The sequence below is a fragment of the Cavia porcellus genome, unplaced genomic scaffold (assembly GCF_034190915.1).
Source record: "Cavia porcellus strain 051 isolate PalLab524CR breed Dunkin Hartley unplaced genomic scaffold, mCavPor4.1 scaffold_32, whole genome shotgun sequence".
Taxonomy (NCBI): domain Eukaryota; kingdom Metazoa; phylum Chordata; class Mammalia; order Rodentia; family Caviidae; genus Cavia; species Cavia porcellus.
Window position 1 is genome coordinate 39,772,647 of NW_026947515.1, and position 24,994 is coordinate 39,797,640.

Below are 24,994 nucleotides of genomic sequence, written 5' to 3' on the forward strand. Positions count from 1 at the left end.
CACACTGCCTTTGAGATGCCCCCGGGTTCTCACTGTCCCTGTTGGCGCTACACGTCCTCAGGGTTCCTAAGCCACCCAGCCGCAGACGCTTGAGACCTCACCATTGAAGCCAATCACAGCCTCAAGTTCCAGCTCTGCCACGTCTTCGGCCTGGGGCGAAATTTCCTCACCCATCTCGGAGAGATGCTCAACTCACAAAATCTTTCAGTACTAGCTCGTCCTAGTGGTTACAGCGTTTCCTGGTCGTTATGGTAACGGACGTGCGCATGCGCACCTGGTCTACGTTGCCTAACCATTTGGGAGGCTGGCGTTGACTTGCTCTCTTGCAAATAGAGCTAGGGCGTCCTTTATCTATTTTCTGCAAATTTAAGGGACATATGGTAGGGTGGGTACTAAGTGCACAGAACAAATTCCTCCCTTCTTCGAGTGGTCTATGACTTTTTGGTAATTATATAAGTAAACATCTACTTGACATTTGAAAAATAGTGAATTGTCTCTGATGAGTGAGCCTTTTGCTTGAAGCAGGGCAAAAAAAAATTAAAAGATTTTGTAAAAGGTTTGGCAAAGCATAACTTACGTATTGTAATTTAACTTATTATCGCCACAATCAATTTTATTTTGTTTTGGAAGCAGGATAAAAATTTTATGGAACTGCGAGAAAGCGGTCTTGAAAGTCTCTGGAAGCACTCCCACCTTCTTGGGAAAACTCCTTCGACTCCGTTCAACAATTTTATTGTAATTTCACCTAGTAATTGGCATCTCCTAGTAGGAACCCCTAAATGCTTTTTGTTGTTGTTTTGGCTACAGCTCGGGGACTCCAAAGTAAAGCATTTACTTTGCAAACTCCAGTCGCGCAGCGGCCGAACCTCTCAGGAGTGAACCACGCGGGCCACCGTAGTCAGCTGCTGGAGCAGGAAGTGTTGGAGCGGCGGGCGGAGACTGCAGTATGGCACCGGACCCCTGGTGAGCCCCAGCGGTGAGGGCGGCGGTGCGCGGGGAAACGTGCGGGCAGGCCGGGCTCCCCGGAGCCGGCAGCTGTGTAATTTTAAGGCTGAGGGCCTTTCAGGATGAGGGAAGGGATCATGAGGATCCCGGGGACCCCTGCCAAGCCACAGCCCACCACACTTGGTCCCTGTTCAGATGACCCAGGAAGGGGACCAGGTGGACTCCTGAGGAACTGAGGGCAGGACCCCAAACTCTGAGTATTCCTACAGCCGTTTTGGGTTGCTTTTCGCTGCAGGCGTTTCCTGCCCATCCCGGTTGTGGGGCTCCCTGGTGCAGACTTCTCTGGACTTCTGTAAAGTGAGGTAGAAATATCGTTTGAGGACTGCCAGTCTGTCTGCTAAGACCTCTTCATTGGAGAAACCGAGGTTCAGTATCCTTGATCAGCTTTAGCAAACAACTATTGCTTAGATTAGATCAGCTATTGATTAGATGCAGATCTTGTGGGCCCTGCAAAAATCTTGTCGGAATCCGGGAGGGGATTTAAGCACTTGGAATAAGACATTTTACTCTTCCCCGAAAGTGTCATCAATGTTGTTAAAACTATTCCTCAGCAACAACGTAGGGAGAAAAACAACAGTCCAGAATGACCCCAGTGGATAAGGGTTATAATTTCAGCAATTGAATCCCAAGACTGAATGATTAAAGGTACAAACTCAAATCCCAAGGAACAAATTGCTGTCCGTAACAGGCTTGACTTTTTAAATAATTTATAACATGTTATAGCTCTATGAAATTCTTGTTGAGAGTATATGCCTTATATTGGTGTTTGTAACATAGTTTTTAATTGTTTAAGTTACAGATAATTTGGATTTTAGGAGAATAGAGACCAGGTCAAAATTACTTGACAGCTAGATTATCTGGGCCAGTTGCTTAATTTAATATTGCTTTTTAAAAACAATAGTGTACACCACTGGTAGAAAATTGGGAAAGTACAGAATGTTTGCAGAAAGAAAATAAATCACATTGTTAATTTTGTTACTTGGGGAAAGCCATGACTGATTTTTACAGAAAATTTAGTATTCTATATAATATATGTGTTTTAGAAAACTGGAAGCATTTTTCCGTGTCATTAAATATTTTCTGGAAACAATTTTTATGGTGCATATCACTGTGTCATCGGAACATAACTGGAGGTTTCGTCTTTGTGATTTTGAGACTTGCTATTCCAAAGACCGTCCTTTTATCCCCGTCTGTTTCCTTGGACTTGTGTCGCAGGAGCAGATTGGGTTAACTATGAACATTTTTAAGGCCCTTGAGACCTCTTGGCCAAGTTGCTCTCTGCTTTTCTGGAAGCACACTCTCACAGTTCACACATAAAGAAAGAAATGAAGCTTAGCAGTAAGGAGGACCCTCTCTCCCAGGTGCCCATTTAAATTGGTAGAAGGGGTCAGTGACTCTCGTGCCTCTTGGGGAAAAAAACAAAACAAAACAAAATCCAAAAAACTGTAGCCCTCCTGTTACTCTCAGTGGTTCGAGTGACAAACATTTGATAGTTGACAGTGAAGTAGACCTTTGCTGTGCTCTAGTCCGCTGCCTTACACAGCGGGCTGCTGGTGAGGAAGGTAGAAAGGAACAGGGAAAGGGACTTGGGGAAACCCAGGAGCTGAGCGTGATGGTGTGTGCCTGTCATCACAGCCCTCCAGAGGCTGAAGCAGGAGGGTCGCTGGGGTTCGAGGCCAATCTGGCCTCCCTAGCAAGACTGTATCTCAAACAAAAAACCCTAGGAAAAGGTATTCCAGTTTTGTCTCTGTGTTATTGAAAATCATAGCAAATCAGTGCCTTCCTTGTGAGCTGTGTTCTAATACTTAGAGAATATAGCAGTTACTTTTTTAATGCCTTATCAAAGCAAGTCTTAAGCTTACTATTTAATAGAAATTGGTGATGCCTCTGTAGGAATTGGTTGTTTGCTAAAGTTAATTAGTCTTACTACTGAAGCAACTTATTTTAATTTTTGTTTTTTGAGAGAGGGTCTCTAGTTCAGACTGGCCTAGAACTCCTAGTGATCCTCTACCTCAGCCTAGATTAGAGGTGTGCACCACAGTGCCTGGCTTCATTCCTGGAAAAAAGGGGTTAGACCTCAGTATCCTGGTTGGACTTGCTAAGGATTGGCCGTTTTTTGCAGGGGAGGGGGAGGGGTGGGTGGTTTATTTTTTAAGCTGTTATTGCAAATACTGCGGTAGAATTGTATAATGGACTCGTTTGTATCACTCAGTTTTTGTGATTATCACTGTTCTGCCATTTTCTTTTCATCGCTGCTGTTCACATCATTTTTTTCTTTAGCTGTGCTTTAAATTGTACACATACTAATGTACCTGTCCTTCCACTGCTTTTCTGGTCAAAGCAGAAGCCTCACTCCCAGTCTGGAAATTTCTTTTGCTCCTGCCAGTCCCTCTGCATGTCTGGGGGCATCACTATATTTTCAGTGACTTCCTCCTGAACACATAACTGTTCACTTGTCTCACTCCTTAGATCAGAGTATTCACTAATTCCCATTGGTTCTTTCTTTTACAAATTGTTGATAACCCCTTTCTGGTGTCCATTTCCACCATCATCCAGCCCTTTATAACCTAGTATTTTGCAAGTAGTAAGTACTGGTAATTGGGTGCAGAATTTAATAATCTGAGAACTCTGCTAGCCTCCTGTTGCTACCTTCTAATTTTCTCTCATTTCTGTTCATGTCAATTGAGCTGGGCTGGGTGCTGCACACCGAGTGCGCTGGAGGCTGAGCTGGAGGATCACTGTGAGTTCAAGGCCAGCCTGCACTACCAAAGCGAGACCCTATCTCAAAAAAAATCAGATTAATTTTCTTAATAATTTATGCGCCTCTGTGGCTGACATCCTGAGGACTCTGTCCGTTATTACTGGGCCGGCGTTCCTCAAGCTTTGCTGTAGATTGGAAACACGTGGTGAGCGTTCCAAACTCCACACACCTGGGTCAAACCTGATTTAATCAGAGTGCTTGGGGGTGGGATGACAGCCAGGCTTTCTTTTAAAAAAATTCCTCTGTGATTTAAAGGTGCAGCCAAATTTGAGAACCCTGCTGTTAAGATGGGAGTAAGAACAGGCACTGGGGGAAGGCAGGCAGGATGGTTGGCAGTTTGTGCTAGCTGTGTGACCTTCTGTGTTTCACGTAAGCTTTTCAAGGCTCCTTTTAACGTGCTAAAGAGTCCCCTGGGCTCTCACATTCTCCTTTAAGCCCAGCAGTGTTATGCTGGTTTCCAGGCTCTGCGGAAACTAGCTTGCAGCATCTCCGCTGTTTCCTGCTTCAGTCTCCTGCCACGGCAGCCACCGCCGAACATGCCTGGCGTGTTGTCGTGCTTTCCCATGTGATTGTTCTGCACGCCTCGCACCACGCAGAGCGTGTTTTGCTCCTCAGCATCTGCAGCTCACAGGCCTGCATTAACCTCGGTCAACTCAAGATGTCACCTCGGGGCCAGCCTAGCTGAGTGCCGTAGCCGACAGTAATTTCTCCATCTCCCAGCTCCAGAAATACTCAGACTTACCTGTGGCAAGGTTTTGTTGTGGATTGTTCCCTGTTTGATCTGGGACCACAGAGCCAAAACTAAGCTGCTGTTTTATAGATGACAGCGTGGAGGAAAAGAAGCAAAATATGCTGAGGCTGGGACCAGGACCCAACTCGCCTTCTGTTTTCGTAATTATGTGTGGTCTTCCCTGCTCTGTTTTCATCCACATATATGCTTGAATATGTATGAATGATGTTATGTGTGTGTGTAATGTATTTTATTAGGGTTAGTAAGATTACTAAGGGATGCGGCTGTGGAGTTTTCCTTCATTTAAAACAAAACAAAGCAAAACAAAACAAAACAAAACACTTCGCACCCAGGCACACTGGTGCACGTAAGTCTCAGCTCCTGGGAGGCTGAGGTGGGAGATGCCTGGAGCCCAAGATCTTGAGCCTGGCTTGGGCAACATAGCCAAACCCTATCTCCAAAACAAAACAAAGCAAAGCAAAACATCATTTACCGAGTTCCCTCTATGCACAAGTGTTACATGGGAGTTGGACACGGATTGTTTTCTTTTCTCAAGCAAAAACTGGGACGTTAAGGCAAACAGCGATTTTTGATATTTCAAATATGCTCATCACGTAAGCTCAGCGGGTCCTCACCTTTAGAAACAGACCGGCTGGTGGAGAACTGAAACACTTGTGCATGGTTAAGTATTTTCCTGGAAGCAAGCGAAGGTGCTGTAACAGAGGGAAAGACCAGGGCCGCTGGGGTTCACTGTGAGCCCCTCAACAGCTCCAGCGCTGACACAGCCAGTGGGAGGTCGGTTAAGTGTTTGGAGAGAATTCTAGCAGACTCCGGTGTCAGGCAGATGTGTAACCTTTGCCACCGGGATGCACAGTGCCTGCCGCTCTTGCACCGTGGAGTCTGCATGACCCACTCCTCGCCTCGCCTGAGGGTCACCAGTCTTCCTGGCAGCTCCTGGTTACTCTCTGTCCTGCTGCAGGTTCCTTTTAGCGGGCATCAGCACCCGACATACAGCGTTTTTATGTGGGGACTGCACGCTTTGTTCACGGCTACGTTCATTTACAGCACCCAGACAGGGGTCTGTACAGCGCAGGCCTTCCAGGAATGTTTGTTACTACGAAAATGCTTTATCACGGCCCAGTACCAAGGTGGTTAGAGCCCCGGACTTTGGCCAGGCTGCCTTGTTCTGCTGGGTCCCGGCTGGGTGAGCCAGGCTGCCTCTCTGGGGCGCATTTCCTAGTGTGTAGATGTGGGTGGTAGCGGCGCCCACTCTGTGTGTTCTTGAGTGCACTGAGTGAGTGGTTACAAATAAAACACTTGGAAGGGTGCCCGGCCGTAATAAGTACCTTTCAGTATGTACTGCTATGCCTGTCTGTTTATTACCCTTCTTTCCTGTTTGAATCTGTGGTTAGAATTAAAAACTCAGCGTAATTTCTTTGTTTTTTTTTTTAATTTTTTTTTTGGTCTTTATACAGGCTGCCCTTAAAACACTCAGTGTAGCCTAAGCTGGCCTCAAACTCATGATGATCCTGCTGTCTCAGCCTCCCTAGTGCTGGGACTATAGGCATGTGGCATTGTGTCTGCTCATAAGAATTTCTTTTTTAGAGAACCTTACACATCTTTCTCTTTTACGACTTTGATTTAGGTTCTCCACGTACGATTCCACCTGTCAAATTGCCCAAGACATTGCTGAGAAAATTCAACAACGAAATCAGTATGAAAGAAGAGGCGAAAAGACACCCAAGGTAATACCAGAAGAAAATTAGTGCTTAGGTGATTTTTTCTTTTTTCTCTTTTGGTGTTTTGAGGCAGGATCCTGCTGTGTAGTTCAGGCTGGCTTTGAACTCTGAGTGAGCCTCCCAAGCACTGGAATTAAAAACATGCATTATTACCATGACCGGTTTGGTACTTAAATTATTTTCAGCCTGGAGGTCTGCAAACCTTCCTATATCTAAGGCTGTGTGTGTGTTTGGGTGTGCGTGTGCGTGTGTAAATGTGAAGAGCTTATTGTGGTGTGTTGTAATGTCTCAGTTTTATTTTTCCCCGTTTGCCAGGTTTCCCATTTGCTGAGATGCGCAGTGTACATATCTCACCCATTAAACTGTGACACAGCTGCAGGGTGCCCAGGCCTTCTGCTCTGTCGCACTGACGACACAGGTGGCAGCTGACGGTGTCACATTCCTGTTGCTTTTTAATAATGACGTGATATCTGATTATTTAGGGGTCCCTTTATTATGATGTCATTTTTTTTCTTCATATGTCCTAACATTCAGAGTAGTTTTGTGAAGTGCCATTAAAGAAAATCTTGGGCTGGGGATTTAGCTCAGCGACATAAGTGCCTGCCTTGTAAGCAGGCAGTCATGAGTTCAATCCCTGGTACCGATAAAAAGGAAAAAGACAAAAAAAAAAAAAAAATCTTGTTCTGTGCCACCATTCTCAGTGCCTCTCAAATAAAAAGTGGGCAAAACTTACCGTGTTTATAATACTGAATATTTCCTCTTACTCATTCATGCGTTCATTCCTCCAGCAGTGTCTACTGTAGTTACATGTGCCAGGCGCGAGGATGCAGAGATTTTAGATTTTGTAGGATTCCTTGTGACGTTAGAAAGTAATAGTTAAGAAAATGTAAAATTTAGGAATGTATTTAATTTTTTCATGCTTGATCAGTGTGCTGAATTCTTTTGTTCTTTCAAGTAATCTTTCAGTTGTACTTTCCCAAGTACAAATCCATTAACCTGCAAGAGAGGCTTTCATATATATATATATATATATATATATATGTATATATCTTTTAATTTCCTGTTGTATTGGCTAGAACTTGCAGACCACATTAAATGACAGTCTACTAGTCATGATTTTATTGTTAGTGATCTTTCTTTCTTTTTATTTTGATTTTAATTTCTCCAGTACTGGATTCATCATGTTTATTCTGTTTTTAATCATTAGTACCATAAGCTTTTATTTTTAGGTTTCCTGGCATCAGCCTATTCTTAAATGACTAGTATAAATTCTCCCTGGCAATGCCAGATTGTCTTTTTAATGTAATTTTGAATTTGCTTTACTCATATTTAACTTTTTTTTACATTTATAATCCATAAAAGAAATTGGTATGTATCTTGAGCTCACTGTATAGTCAAGGCTGGCCTTGAACTTGCAGTGATCCTCCTGCGTCTGTCTCCAAAGTGCTGGGATTACAGGCGTGTATCACCACCCCTGGCTCCTTTTTTTTTTAATGACCAGATTAATTTGAATTTCTAATTAGGCTTTCCATCTTTTCCTGTGCTCTGCAAGCTTCTGTTTCATTATGATACTAACACTTTTCTTGTTCATAAAAATAGTTGTTTTCTTGTAATGTATTAAGAAATTTCACTGCTTAAAAAAAAATCCTTGACATTTTTGTGTGTTTAGTTTTTGTATTATTTTTTCTCTGCTTGGGTTCCTTTTTGTTGTTGTTGCTTTTTGACTTGGCCTCAAACTCACGCAGTCCTCCTGCTTCAGCCTCCCAAATACTGGGATTACAGGCATGGGCCACCATTTCCTGCTTGGGAGACATATCAGAACTAAATTCTTCTTTTAAGAAATTATGATGGCTATCTTCCACGCTGACAGATTGAGAATTAAATTGTACTCTTGGAGGGGGGGGGTGTCTTTTTGAGCCAGGATTTCCCTATGCTGTTCACGCTGGCCCTGAACTCACTTGGTAGCCCAGACTGGCCTCGAACTCACAGCAGTCCTGCCTCAGCCTCCCAAGTACTGGGATGATAGACATATGCCACCACACCTGACTGAGTCATACTTCTCAGTGACCATGTACTGTTTCATCTCTTGGATGCTTTTGGGTCTTTAATTTTATATGGTTTTTATAGGCATGGAATGGTGTGTATATGTATGTGTGTGTGTATATTTTTTGCTGTTTTATTTTATTTATGTTTTTTATTTGAGACAGTCTCACCATGCTGCCCCAGCTGTCCACAGCCTCTTGGTTAGAGGGCTTCAGGTGCCCAGTGCTGAAACCATCTTGTACTTTTTTGTTTTGCTCTGTGCTTTCTCAGTGAGAAGAGATCTGCTTTCCTTGGTGTATCCCTATGAACATTAGGCAGTTCCTTCTTGGTTTCCAGAGGAACCAGAATACAGTTAGATGCCTTTTCCCTTGGCTGTGGACACCTTAGAGTGATTTTTGACATGTGTCCACCATAGGCAGCCTCACGCCGGTAGGTAAGGAGGGGCAGGCTTCTACCCAGGTTATATTGCGTCTTCTTTTAACAAGAAGCGAGTGAAACCTGCAGTGTTCTGGCTTTGTGACACATCCATCTGTGGTCTAATATGTTTTCACGTAAGTGGGCAATTTTACTTTTCACATTTCCAAATTCCAGAAAGCCACTCCCCTGTGCTTCTCTATTGTCTAATATGGCACATTTGATTCACAAATAGAAGTGTCCTCTGGCCTTTTAGAATAGTTGGAGAAAACTCGGAGTCTTGGAAAAAGAGTCCTGCGTGTTCATATTCCTTTCGTATAAAAAGAACACTGCTATAAACCGTTCAAATGGTTGTAAATACACCGCTTGAGTGCCTGGTTCAGAAAGCGCTGTGTTGTTTGAATCATGGTTGAGGGAGTTGTGGGGTTTTTTGCAGTTGAGTGGAGATTTTCGGTGATACTTTCCTGCATGGCCTCCGGATAGATAAATGGGGTCCATGGGTAGCGCTCAGGGACAGAATTCAGCTGAGCAGGAGGATAGATTGGCGGTTTCCAGTCAGAGTCCACTGTGAGATACAGACCAGGTTGCCCTTAGGCAGGCTTTTGGGAGCGCCCAAGACGTAGCGGCATGCTGGACCAGGTCACCATCTCACTCCTGCATTTGTCCCTGGGACACTAAGCATCTTTTCCAGCCTGTCCATGACTGCAGCCGGATTTACCCGGTAGATTTAGCAGACTGCGCATCCCTGGACTGGAAGCCTCAGGCTGTGTTTTCCTTCACAGCTCACCGTGGCCATCCGGACTTTGCTGCAGAACCTGAAGGAGAAGATCGCCCTTCTGAAGGATTTACTGCTGAGAGCGGTGTCAACACATCAGATGTATCCACGCCACAGTCCCCCCCTTTCTAGAGTGGGAGGAACGCGATCTTATTTTAAGACAGGAGGGAATTACAGAGAATTATGGTCTCACAAGTGTGTGGTGTTTCTTTGCTGGACACATACATGACGATGGCTACTCTGAAGATCCTTCTGGTGTGCACCACATCGACCTAGAAGGAGTCATTGAAACTGCTCCAGACAGCCAGCCTTTTGGCACAGTTCATGTCTACTCTGACAAGGAGTTGAATGTTGAAAGGAAGAGGCAGAGTTCCAGACAGAATTATGAACTATAAGAAGGAACTCCTCTGAGATTGCTTTCCCTTGTGTATAGAAGGAGGAAGACTTTGCTCTGGGCTCGTTCCAGTCACACAACAAGGAAATCACAAAATAAATATCCTCAACCTCATTGTTTTGCATCCTTGATAACCAAATATGTTTATGTTCCACAGTTTGTTGACAAAATAGTTGAAATTTGCACTTTCGAATGATACATTCATTCCTGAGAGTTAGAAAAAACAAGGGAGGAGTCTGCAGTGGGAGTATATAGTGCTGGTAAGGGATTTCAGTTGTCTTTACCTAAAAGAATGTTGGTTTATAAAGAAAATATATTCATGTTAGCTGAATAACTTAAGATATAATAAAAAATAGAGTTCTGTTAAGATTTTTCTGTTCATTTGTGTGTAAATGAGCTTTGGACAGGTTTTGCTCAGAATACCTGAGCTTGGACTTTATACGCTTCCATTCCCATTTTGTGAATAAAAACTTTAAGTAGTTGATGACTTCAAAAGTTAACATCTGGTAATCTCTGCACCTCAAGATCCTTAACCACATCTGCAAGGTCCATTTTGTAATATAAGGTGATACCACTTTGAGGGATTAGAACCTGTGTATGTACGCGGCCCACAATCAACTGGGCAGAAAAGATGTCTTAGTTACTTTTACTCCTTGCAACAAATACATGACACCCAAAGTTAGGAAGGAAGGTTTATTTCTTACAGGTTGGAAGCTTTAGTCTATACACAGTTGGCTCCAAAGCAAAATGGCATGGCGGGGCAGCCATTCATGGCCTCCACAAACAACAAGGTGCAAATTGGCCAAATAGAGATACCCCTTCCTGCCCTTACATCCTATGCTGGCTCCACCCCTAGGGTGGGTATCTCACACTCTGCACTAGACATTCACATAATATCGCCTATATTTTCATTTATAGCTCATCTGTACCTGGTCAATAGTACTCCAAAGCCATAAAGTCACCTGCTCGTTGATGCTGTGTAAAGTTACACATTTGTATTGAAAGACAGGGCATAGTTCAGGTCTTTCGGGAAATGTATGGGATGGAAGGAAAGAAGGAAGGAAGTAAGTCTTGGTGGTGCAGGCCTGTAAATTCAGCCCTCTGAGAGGCTGAGGCAAGAGTATCACACACTGAAGCCCAGCCTGGGCAGCTGGAGATGTAGCAAGCCCCTGAGTTAACCCCCAGTGTGAGCTCCGTGGAGGGGCCCGTGTTCATCGGGGTGTGCAAGGAAAAGGGAAAGAAACATGTTGGGCCTGTACTTTCAGTTACTCTCCATGGGAAGCTGAGGCAGGAAGACTGCAATGGTAAAGGCCAGCCTGGGCAATGTAGACCTTATTTCCAAAGGAAATATCAGATCTGGGGATGTGGCTCAGCACTGTCTGGGGTGCAGCCCACCTAGACTCAACCCCTGTGGGGGTCACAGATACGTTTTCTCACGGGAATTTATGCATTGCCTTCCCAAGCTTAGGAAAGCCTTGTAAGTGTTATGCTAATTTGCACAGTGATGAGGGTTATATTCACATCCCATCCAGCTCACAGCTTTGCTGCAAACAGACTCATTTATGTTCATGGGCCTTTATTACAAAAAGTATTTACATATTATACATATTTACAATTCTCTCCCACCACCAAAACCAACAAAATTTCCTGTACGCCTTGCTCATGAATTTCATATGAAGGAGAGAAACTGACATATTCCCTGCTCTCCACGCCGTTGTCTAGGTCTTTTTCTGTTTTGTAGTTCACCCTTCTGATTGGTTCTTGTAGGCTCATTTGCACATCCATAGCCTCATCATTTTTGCCTTCCAAAGAGCCTTTGTCACTTCAAATCACAGGAGCTTGTGAGCTGGTCCTCCTTTAGCTAAGTCTCTTTAAACCATTTAGGGGGATTTTTGTTCCCTTTCTTGGTTTCATTCCTTTCCAGAAACAATTTCAGAAATGTTGTCATGGGCTGGGTGTCTGGGCTGTGCTAGGAGCGGGGCCCAGGCTGGTTTGCTGTGTCCTGTCTAGGAAGGGATGTTTGGGGACAAGGGGTGGAGGCAGGACTCCAGGGACCACTTTCCATTGGGGTTGGCACAAGTCTTCATACTGAGTCCCGTGGCTGCCCAGCCCTGGGATGGGGACAAGCCTCACCTCCCTCAGTGCTCACCCTTACGGAAAAAGAATAGAGGGGAGCTTTACAGGGTGAACTAGGTGTCCTGTCCCCACTCTCCAAATCCACACACTGAAGCTCTAAGCCTTAGTTCCCCAAGCAGTAACTGTATTCAAAGGTGAGAGCCCTTAAAGAACTGACTAAGACATCAAATAGAGATCATGAAGGTAGGTCCTGTTCCAATGGACTGATGTCCCTGGCTGAAGAGGGGACTGAGACACAGGTGCTCACAAAAGACCAAGTAACTACCTGGAAGACTCCTCCGTGGAAACCTGCCGTGCAGTCACCGGGACCCTCCACGCTGGCCTGCCCGATTGTGAGATAATAAAATGTTGTGATTTGAGTGCTAACACTGTTCTGATGGTCCTAGCAGATGAATGCATGGAATGATTATAGAACTTAGAAAGAAAGAGATGAAGGTGTGTTTTGTCTGAGTAGGGGTCATCCCCTTTATTTCTAGGGTCAACATCTTGATTATTAAGGGGAAGCCTGTTCTGATTTAGAAGGAGAGCATTCTCCAAAGGACCCACGAGGTTATAGGTGGTGCCTTCGGATGGTGGCCGAATCATGCGGGCAATATAGGTGAGTTGCTGTTAGGAGGTGGGATCTCCTTGGAAAAGGGCCTTCACTGGGGCATAACCCACGAGGGTGGGTGCACCTCCCAACTCAGCCTCTAGCTTTCTATGTCCTACCACTGTGACATCAGCAGTGTTTCCTGCTCTGTGCCCCTCTGCTGTGCTGTTCTGCCTTGGAGCTGGTGGACTGTGGATTGAAAATATGAGCCAACAGAAGGCTTTCCTCCTTTAAGTTTGGGGTGCCAAGTATTGTGTCCCAGTGACTTAGAAAGGGTGCATTTGCCACTGGTGATGCATGCCTGCCTCCTCCTCTTCCAGGAATTTTCAAATGTCCCTAGCTTGCCCCCGTGTCAAATTATAGGATGCTTAGCCTTTCGACTCAAGAATGAGTAACTTTAGAGTATAACTATGTCCCAGATATTAGCTAAGTCTGGTAACCCTAAGTGGACTACAGGAGAAACTGTTTTTGCTGACTGTGTTGAGCTGATACAGTGTGGTCATGGGCCTGTTAAGAGAAACTGTTTTAGAAAGCCTTTCTTAGCTCGATATAGAAGACGTAAAAGATACAGAAAGCTGTTCACCTGGCTGCTGGGTGTTCTGGATCTGACTTTGCCTGAAGCTGGAGTTGCCTTTCAACTCTTGCAGGCTGAAAAAGTCCCAGGTTTACATCAGCCTGTGTGAATTATATTTTTGTCATTCACACCAAAGAATGATGATTTTTCAAGTCAGTATTCAATGCTTGAAATCCTCTAAATCCTCCTATAGGTTTGTCCAGACGTTGGGTAGATAAGGAAGAGAAGAGAAGGCTTAGTTGAGAAATAATGAGAAATAAACTTACATGGACCCAGTATCTCAAACGAGCTCTGCTTGGGGACTATTTTCATTTTCTTTGTTAATGAAAACTGTGTTGCATGACTAGTGTCGATGAGGTTTTGAAGAGAGTTAGGGCTTGTCTGGCAAAACTGGCTTTCCCCTGCAGAAAGGGCAGTAGCATCATGGAGGCACCTGCAGCCACAGCGTGAGGAGGGGAGGACCTGCTGCTCTGCCAGAACCCAGCAGTGGATGGGCAGCGTGTGGACATCTCTCTTCTTGGAAGTTGGAAAAAGAAATGCATGCTCATTAGGATTATAAATCCAATAGTGAGAGGTGGAGCAGACAGGCAGGCTGCTTGGTGGATGCAGATGGCGCCCCAGGCCATGAGGTCAGGGCGAGGGGGAGGCTGACAATCTCACCAGCATACATCAGAGAAGCAGAGGGGGATGGGCGCGCAAGGTACCTTAAGCCAAATCCAGAACTAGGTGCAGCCAAGGTCTTTCACAAGGACCAGAGGGCATGCATTGCTCTGTGGGAGTGGACGCTTAGATGTCTCTCTCTCTCTTTCTTTTTTTTCTCTCTCTCTTTCTTTCTTTTCCAAAGATTGGACTCATGACCCTGCAGTTGATAGGCAGGTGCTTATGCAACTTACCTAAATCCCCAGCCCCAAATAATTTTCTTAATTTTTATTAAGAAATTCAACTTCCTTATAAGTTGCTCATGTTTAAAAAACTCTAATGAACAGATAATCATTAAAGTGCACATTATAAAAACACTTGAAGATATGTTTTAAAAGGAGATAGGATAATTAAACAACCAAAAAAGATTATAACAAAAATAAGACAGAACTGAAACTACTATGGTTACTATGGAGACTGGAATATAAGTGAAATTACCCTACTAAAAATGACTTAAACAAGCTAAAAGTAAAAAAAAAAAAAAAAGTAAAATAATAAGGTGGAAAGAATGCTTAGAAGGGATCATTTAAACAATTTACCTAAAATTTACACTTATCTTTAATGTTCTAGAAATGAGAAACAACGTGGCAATAAAAATGATCCTAATTGTTGAAAATAATTGAGAATCATAAAACATATCCATAGTAGTCCCTATTCATAAAATTGCTAAATGTTATATTTCCAAAGCGAAATAAAAATTTTTATGAGAGATTCAGTGGATCTTCTTAGAGCACAAAATTTCGAGCTTGCCTTTACAACATTCATGTGTTAAGAAAAGATGAGACCATGACAGAAAAACAACAAACACTGAAAGTGCGACGCATTTCAGAATAAGGTGGTGATTTCTATTAGAAATGGGAACATACTTTGTGAAATTGAGGAATCAGACAAAGAGCAGAAAGGCAGTGAGATCTTACTTCCCTTTAAGATCGGTTTATACGGCTTGAATACCTCTCAGGAGACAAACAAAATATTGCTTTACTTAGCATATACATACACATATACAGAATCACACATACTCTACTAATACACCTATGTAATACACAGGAAGTGTTCAAAGTTATTTTCCAAAACCACAGTTGACACTTTTTCCTAACTGAGTAAGCTGGCTTTTCAACTTATAGTATCAAAAATGCTGTTTGAAAACCTAAAAAATGAACTGAAAACCCTGAAAAAACTTGAAGAGACTATTATGATATACCTTCTTGCATTATTTTTAATTCTGTAAAAGTTAACAGGACACAAGAAATGTTTAATCAGAAGATCTGCATAAGAATTCTAATCACAAGACTTTATAGAACAAAGTTCTAGGTAATGTAATTTATGAGGCACGTAAGTGACCTCCGTTTATTATAAAGAGGGACAGAGCAGCTAAGTGGGTGAGTTTGTGTGTACTAACAGTCCTCAGCCTACATGGAAATTGTCCAATGACCACACGTCATCCCAGCGCCACTATATCAACATGCTGAGAAAAGAAACAGATGATCCAAACTACTAGCTTATGAACTAGTCTAACAAATGAAATGGTCTGAAACAAGTATGCTTTACTAACAGTGATTAGGACATCTTTCATTTTTAAATGCAATAGACCATGTGAATGTATTAAGCTTCAAACCTAATTAGTAATCCACTGTTTTACTGATTCAGGTTATTATATTCCGGAATTTTCCTTATTCTGCTATAATTTTTTATTCATGTTCTCCTCATATTGCAGGCAAAGTGAATTCCTACGTTTTCAGATGGCACGTGCTTTCACAGTGGTAAGTCTTAACGCCTGATCCTTCAAAGGCACACGGACTAACAAGTCCTTAGGGTGAGACACAAATCACACAGCAAGTGGGACACAAACCTCATTTCTTGAATTTGCTAAGTGCACTTCACACCAGTTAAATGCCTTAGATATCGATATTAGGGAACTCTGGTGAGAATTTAATAATCATTCTCATTATAAGCACAAATAAAATTTTATATAGTTTCTAAAAATAAATACTCTGTTCCTATATATGATGGGGAATTCATTTTATGCAAATTTAAATATGATCAAATATTTTAAGTTTTTGTAAATTGTACAAATTAAAATTTAAAAAGGCTTCAAGAGACCATCATGACATACTCCTTGCATTATATTTAATTCTATAAAAGCTAACATGACATTAGAAGTGATTAATCATGTATAACTTTGAACAAGCTTTTTTTGTTTAAACAAACAAATAGGGATAAAGTCGTCTGACTCTGGCTTTTGTGAGTGAGAAGTGAGAGAGTCCAATAAGGTGCTTGGCCCAGTGCTTGTCACGTAATATTGCTAAAAGTTAGTCACTATTATAATTCTGTTTCTAAGGGTTGAGTAGGTAAAATTTCAGTTTTTTAAATACTATGAGTAACACTGCTCCACACCTTGGTCCCAGTGGCGTATTTTCCGTGTTGTAGCATTTCCTTCCAGGACTAGAAAAGCGTCACTAGGGGGAGAGGTGAGGGCCTCCTTCTGGTTCTGTATCTCGCTGCCGCATCGCCCTTTAGTGAGGTGGTTCCCACTGAACAGGCTGCAGCTGCGCGGTGTTTGCAGATGCCCAAACTCCTGGACCCTAAGGTGGCCCTGAGGCCTCCCTAGGTGACTGGGCGTGAGCAGTGACAGTGTGCAGGCCCAGAGGGGACAGCCAGGTGGGGCCAGGTGGGGCCAGCCCGGGCCTTTCCAAAACAGGACTTCATTAAAGTCCCCTTCTCCAGGAGGCCTTCCCTGGCCATGGTTTCTGAAGGTCCAGCCTCACCTCGGACACTGCTTTCCTCTTCCTGGTCTGTTTGCTTCTTCTCCTCAGGCCTGGTCTAACAAGGTTGATCTGTCTGCATATTGTCTGCCTTCTCCACTAAAGGACAAACACTCAAGGACAAAGATTTTATCCAGCACTGAACAGTGCCAGTCACACACCAGCACTCGCTGGAGGCTACACTTTCTAACGGTTGAATAAATGAAAGGGTTGTAAACATTGTAAATGGGGGCAGCGTCTTAAAAAGCATCCACCAGCTATGATCTTTGAGGAACTCCCTCTTTGTGGGACGCCCCACGACCTGCTGCAAGGTAGCCCTTGTTTCTATGAGGCCCACTCCATTGCTGGTGACAAAATACTCATAACTAAGTGCAGTAAAACCATTCACTTTATCACGTGCAGAGATTATGTGGTCAAAGTCAGATTAGGACAGTGGTAGGGATGCTTATGCAGACTGAAAGGCTGGGGTCACTCACATGGCAGGTGACCAGAGACATGCAGAGGCTTTTATCCGATCTCTTCCCCCAGTACCATCCTCATACTGAGCTACATTCCTGGCATTTTTATTTTAAGGAAGCATGTGACTAAGTTACGCAGGCTAGCCTTGAACTTAACATTCTGCTGTTGCAGCCTCTCAGAGTGTTGGGAATTCATGTGTGCGCTACTAAAGCCGGCTCATATTGTTATTATTATCTGTGTTCTCAAGACTATTCTTACCTGTTTTATTCCCCTAAGGCATAAATGCTGTAAATTGCGCTACTGGTCATCGCTTCCCATTTCTTATTTGGTCACTCCACACTGCTAGTGTAGAAAGATCATGGCGGGGGCTGGAGATTTAGCTCAGCGGCATAAGCACCTGCCTTGGAAGCAGGCAGTCGTGAGTTCGATCCCTGGTACCGATAAAAATGAGAAAAAAAAAAAAAGACAAAAAAAAAAAAGAAAGACCATGGTAAGAGGGTGTGTGTGTTTGCTTGTGGGGCTGGGGATGGACCCTGGGCTCACACATGTCAGGCAAGTGCTGTACTGCTGAGCTTAATCCCAGGCCTGGTAGAAGTTTTAGACCATAAAAATCACATGCTGCACACCAGCCCTTGATGTGCAGTTTCACTGATTGAATACAATCTAAAGAAAATGAAAAATAAGGCTTAAAAGGAGCTCAATGTAAACGTACACCATTTCGACACCTGTCATGTTGTGAGCTGCACACAGAAGAGATGTTCTTCTCCTACCCAAATCCATCGTTATTACAGTCAGCAAAGAGGTCACCCGTATCATGGAGGAGCCAGTAACACACTCCCACAGTTTTCAGTTGTTTGCACTTTTCTGTTACTGTTTAACCTAGAGGAAAGTGTCATCCGGCGCTGCTGTTGGAACTACATCAGTTTGTCGATTGCGAACACAGGCCAACTATGATTCAAAAATGTAAAAAGCCTTCTGAGAATTCTTTAGAAAAAGCACTATGTTATTCTTCATAAGTTTTGTGTTCCATGCCTTTGACAACAGCACAATGTGTAAGTCACATGTGTGTACATGTAATACATATACATACATGCACATATATGTTGGTTATTAAACATTTACTAACACTGTTATTAAATCTCACAGTCTATGGGTCTGTGCTTTCAATCCAGATGTGTCATTACCATTAAAGCTCGCAAGCTCACTGCCCTTGTGTGACCTTTTGGGGGGTTCACCACCCATCATGCTGAGCGACTCTCCTGTGGGGGGGCGCTGTTCCTCCTGCGAGGTCCACTCACCTTGGGACAGTGGAGGGTTGCTGTGGGCCTGTTCTCTCCCCTCAGTGCAGTTCATACTGAGTAAATAAGCTCTTTCAAAAACAAAAACACTACATCCTGAATGGCTATAGCTTCCTCACTTCTAAAAAATGCAGACTACCCACTTGGGACAGATAGTCCTGGGCTGATCGGGATAGGAGGACAGGAAGTGATTCCAAGGGGCCAAAAGGAAAGTTTGAAATGCTCTATGTACATGCTCATGATCACCACTGGCGGGATTACAAAGACTGTCTGCCATGTCGTCACCACGTGCTGTCCTGCCCACTCTTATGTTTTCCAGACAGTAAGAATAATCAGAAAGTAAATGACCACCCCAACAACCTGTCCTTGTTTACATGCTGTTATAGAGTAGCCACGGAGCAGGAGAAGACCGATATACAATCTTCGGCATGACCCTGGTCATCACTACGGTGATGATGAGCTCAGGGGGGTTCCAGCTTGGTCATTCCAGTTACCTAATATTTGGGGGAAATACAGTATGTGACTGTACTCAGCACTACACTTTGGTACTGAATTCATTAGCTAAAATTGAATCATTAATCACGTGTGTGCACCTCAAAGCTACAACCTATTACGGAGTCACTACCGCCACCCCCAGATGTTACATGTGGAAACAAACGTTTTTATTTCTGAGGGAAAACTATTGTGCAAATTTCTAGAAAGTCTCTACTACCTAATAAAATAGAAATGGTGATATGAAAGAAAAGCATCCCAAATTTTCATGGCTCTCTAGGTTCAAATCCCCAGCACTATAGTTCAGAAAAAAGGCCTCCTCGAGGTGGAAAAGACCTCCCAGCACCGTGAGAAGCATCAACACACACACGTTGCTTTCAAAGTGAGGAAGTCAGCAATGGCTGAGAGGGCCAGCGTCTTCCCAGATGTGCTGTTTCCACAGAGCATGCTGAAGGAGGCAGACGGTGGATGGCTGTAACTCCAGCACTCGGGGCAACTGAGGCAAGGAGCTCACAAGACACAGTCCACCCTGACCCCTTTTGTGACTTAGGGAGACCCTTAGTGTTGATCTAAAAGAAACAGCCTGAGAATATACCAGTATTTCATTGTGCAGATGCAAGATCACAACACCAAACATGCAAAATACAAAAACTACTAGGCAGATGATAGATAAATAGATTCACAGATACTCACATAGAAATAATACCATAACTAGCCACTGTTTTACTAGGTATGAAGACAAAGTTGGGCTATAGCTTTCTTATCAGTTACTAGACCCCAAGTGATTGGACCTCACTTCCTGGCCACATGCCCAAACAGAACTTGGAACCCTCGGAGCAAACATCACAATCCAGCACCGCCTGCCTCCCCAGCTCATTTGCCTGGAGGCACTCGGTGATGAACGTCCTGAGCTGCTTCTCTACATGCCGAGGGCGCAACCCCAGGACCCCAGGCAGAAAAACTATATCCGAAAGACTAAGCAGATGCTTCGCACCATCCAGATGCAACAGCCCACCATGCGAACAACAGCCAACCGTCACAGCCAGCCCAGTCACAGTCCAACCAAGACCATCCACCTGGGACCTACCAACATCAAGGTACCTACCCAAATACCCGCTGAGGTCAGGTACCAATGAAACTCAAACTCAAAAGATCTGTGGGCAAGGCCACCAGGCCCCGAGATCCCCAGCAGCTCTGGGCAGGTGTCCTCAGAGCCGGCAGCACTGAGGTTAGACAGACATACGTGTCCAGGGCTCCAGACCAAAGTCACAGTGTCCAGCCCCCGAGAGACACTAAGTAGCCTACAATATGCCCAGCTGGGCCACACCAATACCGGCAATTACTTGGCAAGGAGCGGGGTCAAACCACACCCTCTCTGGTCAGTACAGGCAGACAGGCCACCCTCGCCCATCAAGCCCTTCGTGCCAATTCTCCTGCCTGGCCGATCCTTCTCTGGCCCTTTCTTCACAAGTACCTCCATGGCCCAGCCTCCTCCGGAAAGGGCCACATTACAGGAACGGATAAAATGCCATCCAGTCTTTCTCTTCTAAGAGCAATGCAATTCCAGAGACCCGCTCATTTGGGAATAAATATCTTCTCACCACAGAATGTGTGGATGAAAAAGAGACCCTCGCCCTACATTAACTCTGCAGGGTTTAGAACATGGATATATGGTTTCTGAGATTAATACAGATTCTGAGCTGGTACTTGATACATCAACCTGTGCAGCGAAATATCCGAAGTTGCCTGGCATATCAGAACATGTGGAAGTGCCTTGCTTACCGCAAGATGCTCAGGGGCTTTGCCTCCCAGAACACCCTGAGGTCCCGTGCACACCCGAATACCTTAAAGTGCCGTTTATTCCAGAAGCTCCTAGAGCACCTGATATAACAGACCATCCTAAAGTGCTCTGCACATCTGAATATGCCACAGTGCCCTGTGGGCCACAACCTGCCAAGGGGCTTGGTATAACAGAACACCCTAGGCTGCCTTACGTACCAGAACCATCCAAGGTGCCTTACATACCCGAAACTCCGAAAGCGCCTTATGTATCAGAGCCTTGTAGTGTGCCTTGGGTACCACAAGGCATACTGTGGCATACTGTACCACAACATACTGACCTTATTCATGTAACAGAATGTCCTCAAGGACCATGCAGAACAGAACATCCCAAGGTGCCTTCCATGCCACAACCCTCTCAGGGGCCTTATTTCCCAGAATCTCCTGTAGGGCACTGCATACAAGAACCTCCTAAGGAGCCCTGGGTACCAAACCATACTGAAGAGCTACCCGTAAGGGAATCTCTTAAGGTACCTTCCAGAGCACCACTTCCTCGGGTGCTTTGTGGACCAGAATCATCTAAAGGGCCTCATGTACCAGGGCCTCCTAGGCTGCCTGAGGATCCAGAACATGCTAACATACCAGGCATTCCAAAACATCCTGAGGTGTCTTGTATAGCGGAACGTTCAAATTTGCCTTGTGCAGCAGGTACACCAAGGGTCGCTTGCCCACCAGAATATGCTAAAGTGCCGAGGGGAGCACGGCCTAGTAATGTGACCTGTGTAACAACGCACACTACAGCGATTTCTGTGACGGAGCCCCCTACACTACCTGGGGTGTCAGGAACTACCAAGGTACTTTCTGTAATGGAACTTACCAAAGTAATTTTCATATCAGAAGTTCCACAGGACACTAGTGTACCAGAATCACCTAAAGTGCCTGACGTTCCCGAACCGTCTAAAGTGCCTTCTACACCAGGCGATCCGAAAGTGCTTTGTACATCTGAACATGCTAAAGTCACCTGGGGGCCAGAACCTCCCAAGGTGCTTTGTATAACAGACCATCCTAAGGTGCCTGGCACACCAGAGCCTCCCAAGGTGACTTGTGCAACAGAACATACTAAAACACTTGTGGGAACAGAAAGTCTAAAGCACCTGGCACACCACAGCATGCCAAGCTGCCTTATGTACCAGAAACGCTCAAGGTGCCATGCATTTATGAACAACCTCAGGTGCCTGGCATACAAGAAACTCGTGAGGCACCTTATATATCAGAACCTCGCAGTGTGCCTTGGGTACCAGAAGCTCCTGAGGTGCCGTGTGTACCACAACATACTGCAGTCCATCTTGCAACAGGAGCTTCTGAACTACCTTACCTTAAAGAACTTCCTCAAGGACTGTGTACACCAGAAACACCTAAAGGGCCTGGCATACCGGAACGTACTAAGGTACCTGACATAACAGAATATCATAAGCCACCTTATGTATCAGGCCCTCATAAGTGGCCTTGCATGAGCGAATATTCTAAGGCGTCTTGCATAGAAGAACCCAGCAAGATTTCTGGTGTAGCAGAACATACCATAGTCCTTTCTGTAACTGAAACTCCCAAACTACCTTGCTACCTTCGTTGGCTGCTTTGGATCCGAAAACCTCCTAAAGTGCCCTGGCTGCCAATATGTCAAGTGCCTTGTGCACCACACACTCCTCGGGTATCCTACGTGTCAGAACATCCTAACATACCTTCTCCAGAGGATAAATCTACCTACCCCAGCGCTGGTCTCCGCCAGAGAAAGGTTCATGGTGCTAACGGCCACTCGTTTTCATCTCAGTGATTCAGAGAGCACGCTAATTGTGCCGTCTGCTCAGACCTGACGGGGCCGTTTGGTTGCAAGCTATACAAATCTATGAACTACAAACTCGTGGTGCAGAAGTGCCACACACTTGTTCAATGCAGGTGCATTCTTTGCATGATGAACGCATGATGCAAACAAAACAATTTTCCATGGCTGTAGTCCCACTCAGATAGTAGTCTCATCAAATCCTGAAAGCCATGAGGGTATGCACGAAATGCATGAAGAGGGTGAGGCAAATAACAGCAAGGACAATGGCAGGGCTTTGTACTCTTTCGGGCTTCCTGACTTTCATTTTGCTCGACAATTAGGGAGAGGAAACCGCCCAGGCTGTATAAAACAGATCACATCTATGCCACAAACTTGGTTAAAAACAGTGCTGAAAACCTTGCTCCTCCTTGGGCAGAGAAGAACGGATTGAACAAGACGCCGGATCACGCCTTTCTCGTTGGAGAGCATTCAAGTTTTGTGACCCCAAGTGGACTATTGTTCATGCTGGACTACTTTGTTTCTCTCGAAACTACATTACTATATATTTGGGCCCCTGATTTTGTAGTCTTCAGGGACATTCAAAAAACAGTAAGAATTATGAATCTGCAAATACCACATACATTATAGCTGTATGTCCTAGTCAAGCTATTTTATTGAGTCAGACAACACGTGAAATACATAGTGGAACACATTTCAACATCTTAAATTATTACACCACAAATCTACTTTCTAATATTTAAGTGGACATCGAAAGAGTTACATGAAGAAAAGGTTTCTCAAAACAAGGCGCAAAAGCCCAAAGGAATTCTAATGGGGGCTCAGGAGGAAACATTTCAAAGAAATGCCCTGTGTGAGTATTCTACTTTCTAAATGCCCAACAGTAAAGAGCGGCTCTTCAAAGCAAGATGAGAAACATATTTCTGACATGTCAGAGTTCTCTGTAAGTTTACATTGTGTCTACTGATTTTTGTTTTTAAGCAAGTTCCATGCATTAACAGAAACACATACACCTTGCAAATGAACATGTGAATCCGCATAAACATTTTCCTTTGATGTTTTCTTTACTTTCAAATGTAGTTATTTAAAGGAAAGATAACATGTGACTCCAAGTTTTGGGAAAGTTACCTTTCTAATGAAATGAGGCATCCACATGATGATAGAAGGATGTAACTTTTCCCAGTTTGGAGTCAGCTGTTATCTTCCCTTCAAACAACTAAATTGGAAAGTAATGAAAACATCAAAAGAAAATGTTTATACGGATTCGAGCTTTCATTTGCAGGGACTGTGTGTTTCTATTAGTGCCTGGAACTTGTTTAAAAACAAAAATCAGTAGACACAACGTAAACTCACAGAGAACTCTGACATGTCAGAGATTTGTTTCTGATCTTGTTTTAAGAGCCGCTCTTTGCCGTTGGGCATTCAGAAGGTAGAATACTCACACAGGGCATTTCTTTCAAATGTTTCCTACTGAGCCCACATCAGAATTCCTTTGGGCTTTAGGGCCTTATTTTGAGAAACACTTTCTTCATGTTACTCTTTTGTCATCCACTTAAATTTTAGAAAGTAGATTTATTGGATAAGCAGCAATTTAGTACCTTCTGCATGCTTCTGAACAAATTTTACATGGATGACTTTGATAGAAATCTTACTTGCTGTCCCCAGCAAAACCTTGTCAGTTTTGTACCCATTATACACAAATGATCAGCATTTTAAACCTTTATTCAGCGTGATATGTGGTTTTTAAAATGTTTACGTAGTAAGATTGACTATGCATGTTTTATGCAGATTTGCATTACGAATTTATTTTTAACTGTATTTTATTTCTTGCAACCTTTCAAGGTTGGGCCAGTTCTTATTATATAAAAGTTTTCACCAAATATTTACCAGGAGAATAAGGTAGTTACAGCTTGACTAGTTGGATTTTTGATATTCTGGGTCACAATTTACTTTGCATAAGTGTTCGGACAGATTATTTTTATGCACATGCAGCATGATTTAAATTTTAAGTACCTTTCTTGGTGAAGCTACAGCTACTTTATCAATTTGTTTTATTTTGATTTTGTCCTGCAGCACGCAGCCTTGATCATCATAACACAATCTGTATGTGTTTACCTCTTTTCTTATGTTCAAAGTCTTTAAATCAAACATGTAATATACATCACAACCATACTATAAAACTGCCATGTTAGATTTTGCAGCCGTATTATAAAACTGCCATGGGGATTTGCATTTTCACTAGTCTCAATCTACAGTAAACCTCAAGTGAAATCTGCCACCTCCACCCCAGGACTCATGGTGACTTACGACTGCTCTCTGCCTCAATCCTCACTCACTGAAGGTCTGCCGCATCGGTCTGCCCTGTCACGAACCACGTGTATGGGTGCAGTAACAGCTGCACATGGTTGTATATAACAGCAATCTTAAACTTTCAATGCCTTGTGTGTTGTAATGGACACACAATCTATTGTCGTCAAATAAACATTTTCTGCATTTTGGTGCCTGCAA

The 24,994-nt window shown here is 43.8% G+C and overlaps 2 protein-coding genes across 10 annotated transcripts in view; one reads left to right on the forward strand and one right to left on the reverse strand.

Annotated features, from left to right (window-relative positions):
- LOC100724915 (cilia- and flagella-associated protein 52) overlaps nucleotides 1–246 on the reverse strand; it is a 42,819-nt gene extending 42,573 nt beyond the window's left edge. The window contains exon 1 of one of the 3 annotated variants that reach the window (XM_003466213.5): nucleotides 102–243. In XM_003466213.5, the coding sequence (XP_003466261.1) occupies nucleotides 102–174 (73 nt within the window). In that variant the 5' untranslated portion in view covers nucleotides 175–243. Of the gene's footprint in view, nucleotides 1–101 lie in introns of all 3 variants that reach the window. The other 2 variants (XM_063241998.1, XM_013148701.3) reach the window with 2 other exon arrangements.
- LOC134474345 (syntaxin-8-like) lies at nucleotides 212–24,994 on the forward strand. Of its 7 annotated transcripts, XM_063242000.1 has the most exons (5): nucleotides 212–444; nucleotides 808–976; nucleotides 6,142–6,241; nucleotides 12,474–12,595; nucleotides 15,574–24,994. In XM_063242000.1, exon 5 carries the CDS (start codon nucleotides 20,541–20,543, stop codon nucleotides 22,107–22,109), a length of 1,569 nt encoding a protein of 522 aa, XP_063098070.1. In that variant the 5' UTR covers nucleotides 212–444; nucleotides 808–976; nucleotides 6,142–6,241; nucleotides 12,474–12,595; nucleotides 15,574–20,540; the 3' UTR covers nucleotides 22,110–24,994. The 7 variants fall into 7 exon arrangements, with proteins under 7 accessions (XP_063098070.1, XP_063098071.1, XP_063098075.1 ...); XM_063242001.1 differs by lacking the exon at nucleotides 12,474–12,595 and having other exon boundaries at nucleotides 808–963; XM_063242003.1 differs by lacking the exon at nucleotides 212–444 and having other exon boundaries at nucleotides 947–963.

What these genes read in the sequence shown, in the direction of transcription:
- LOC134474345 (XM_063242000.1), top strand. Translation starts at nt 20,541, where the DNA reads ATGGTTTCTGAGATTAATACAGATTCTGAGCTGGTACTTGATACATCA.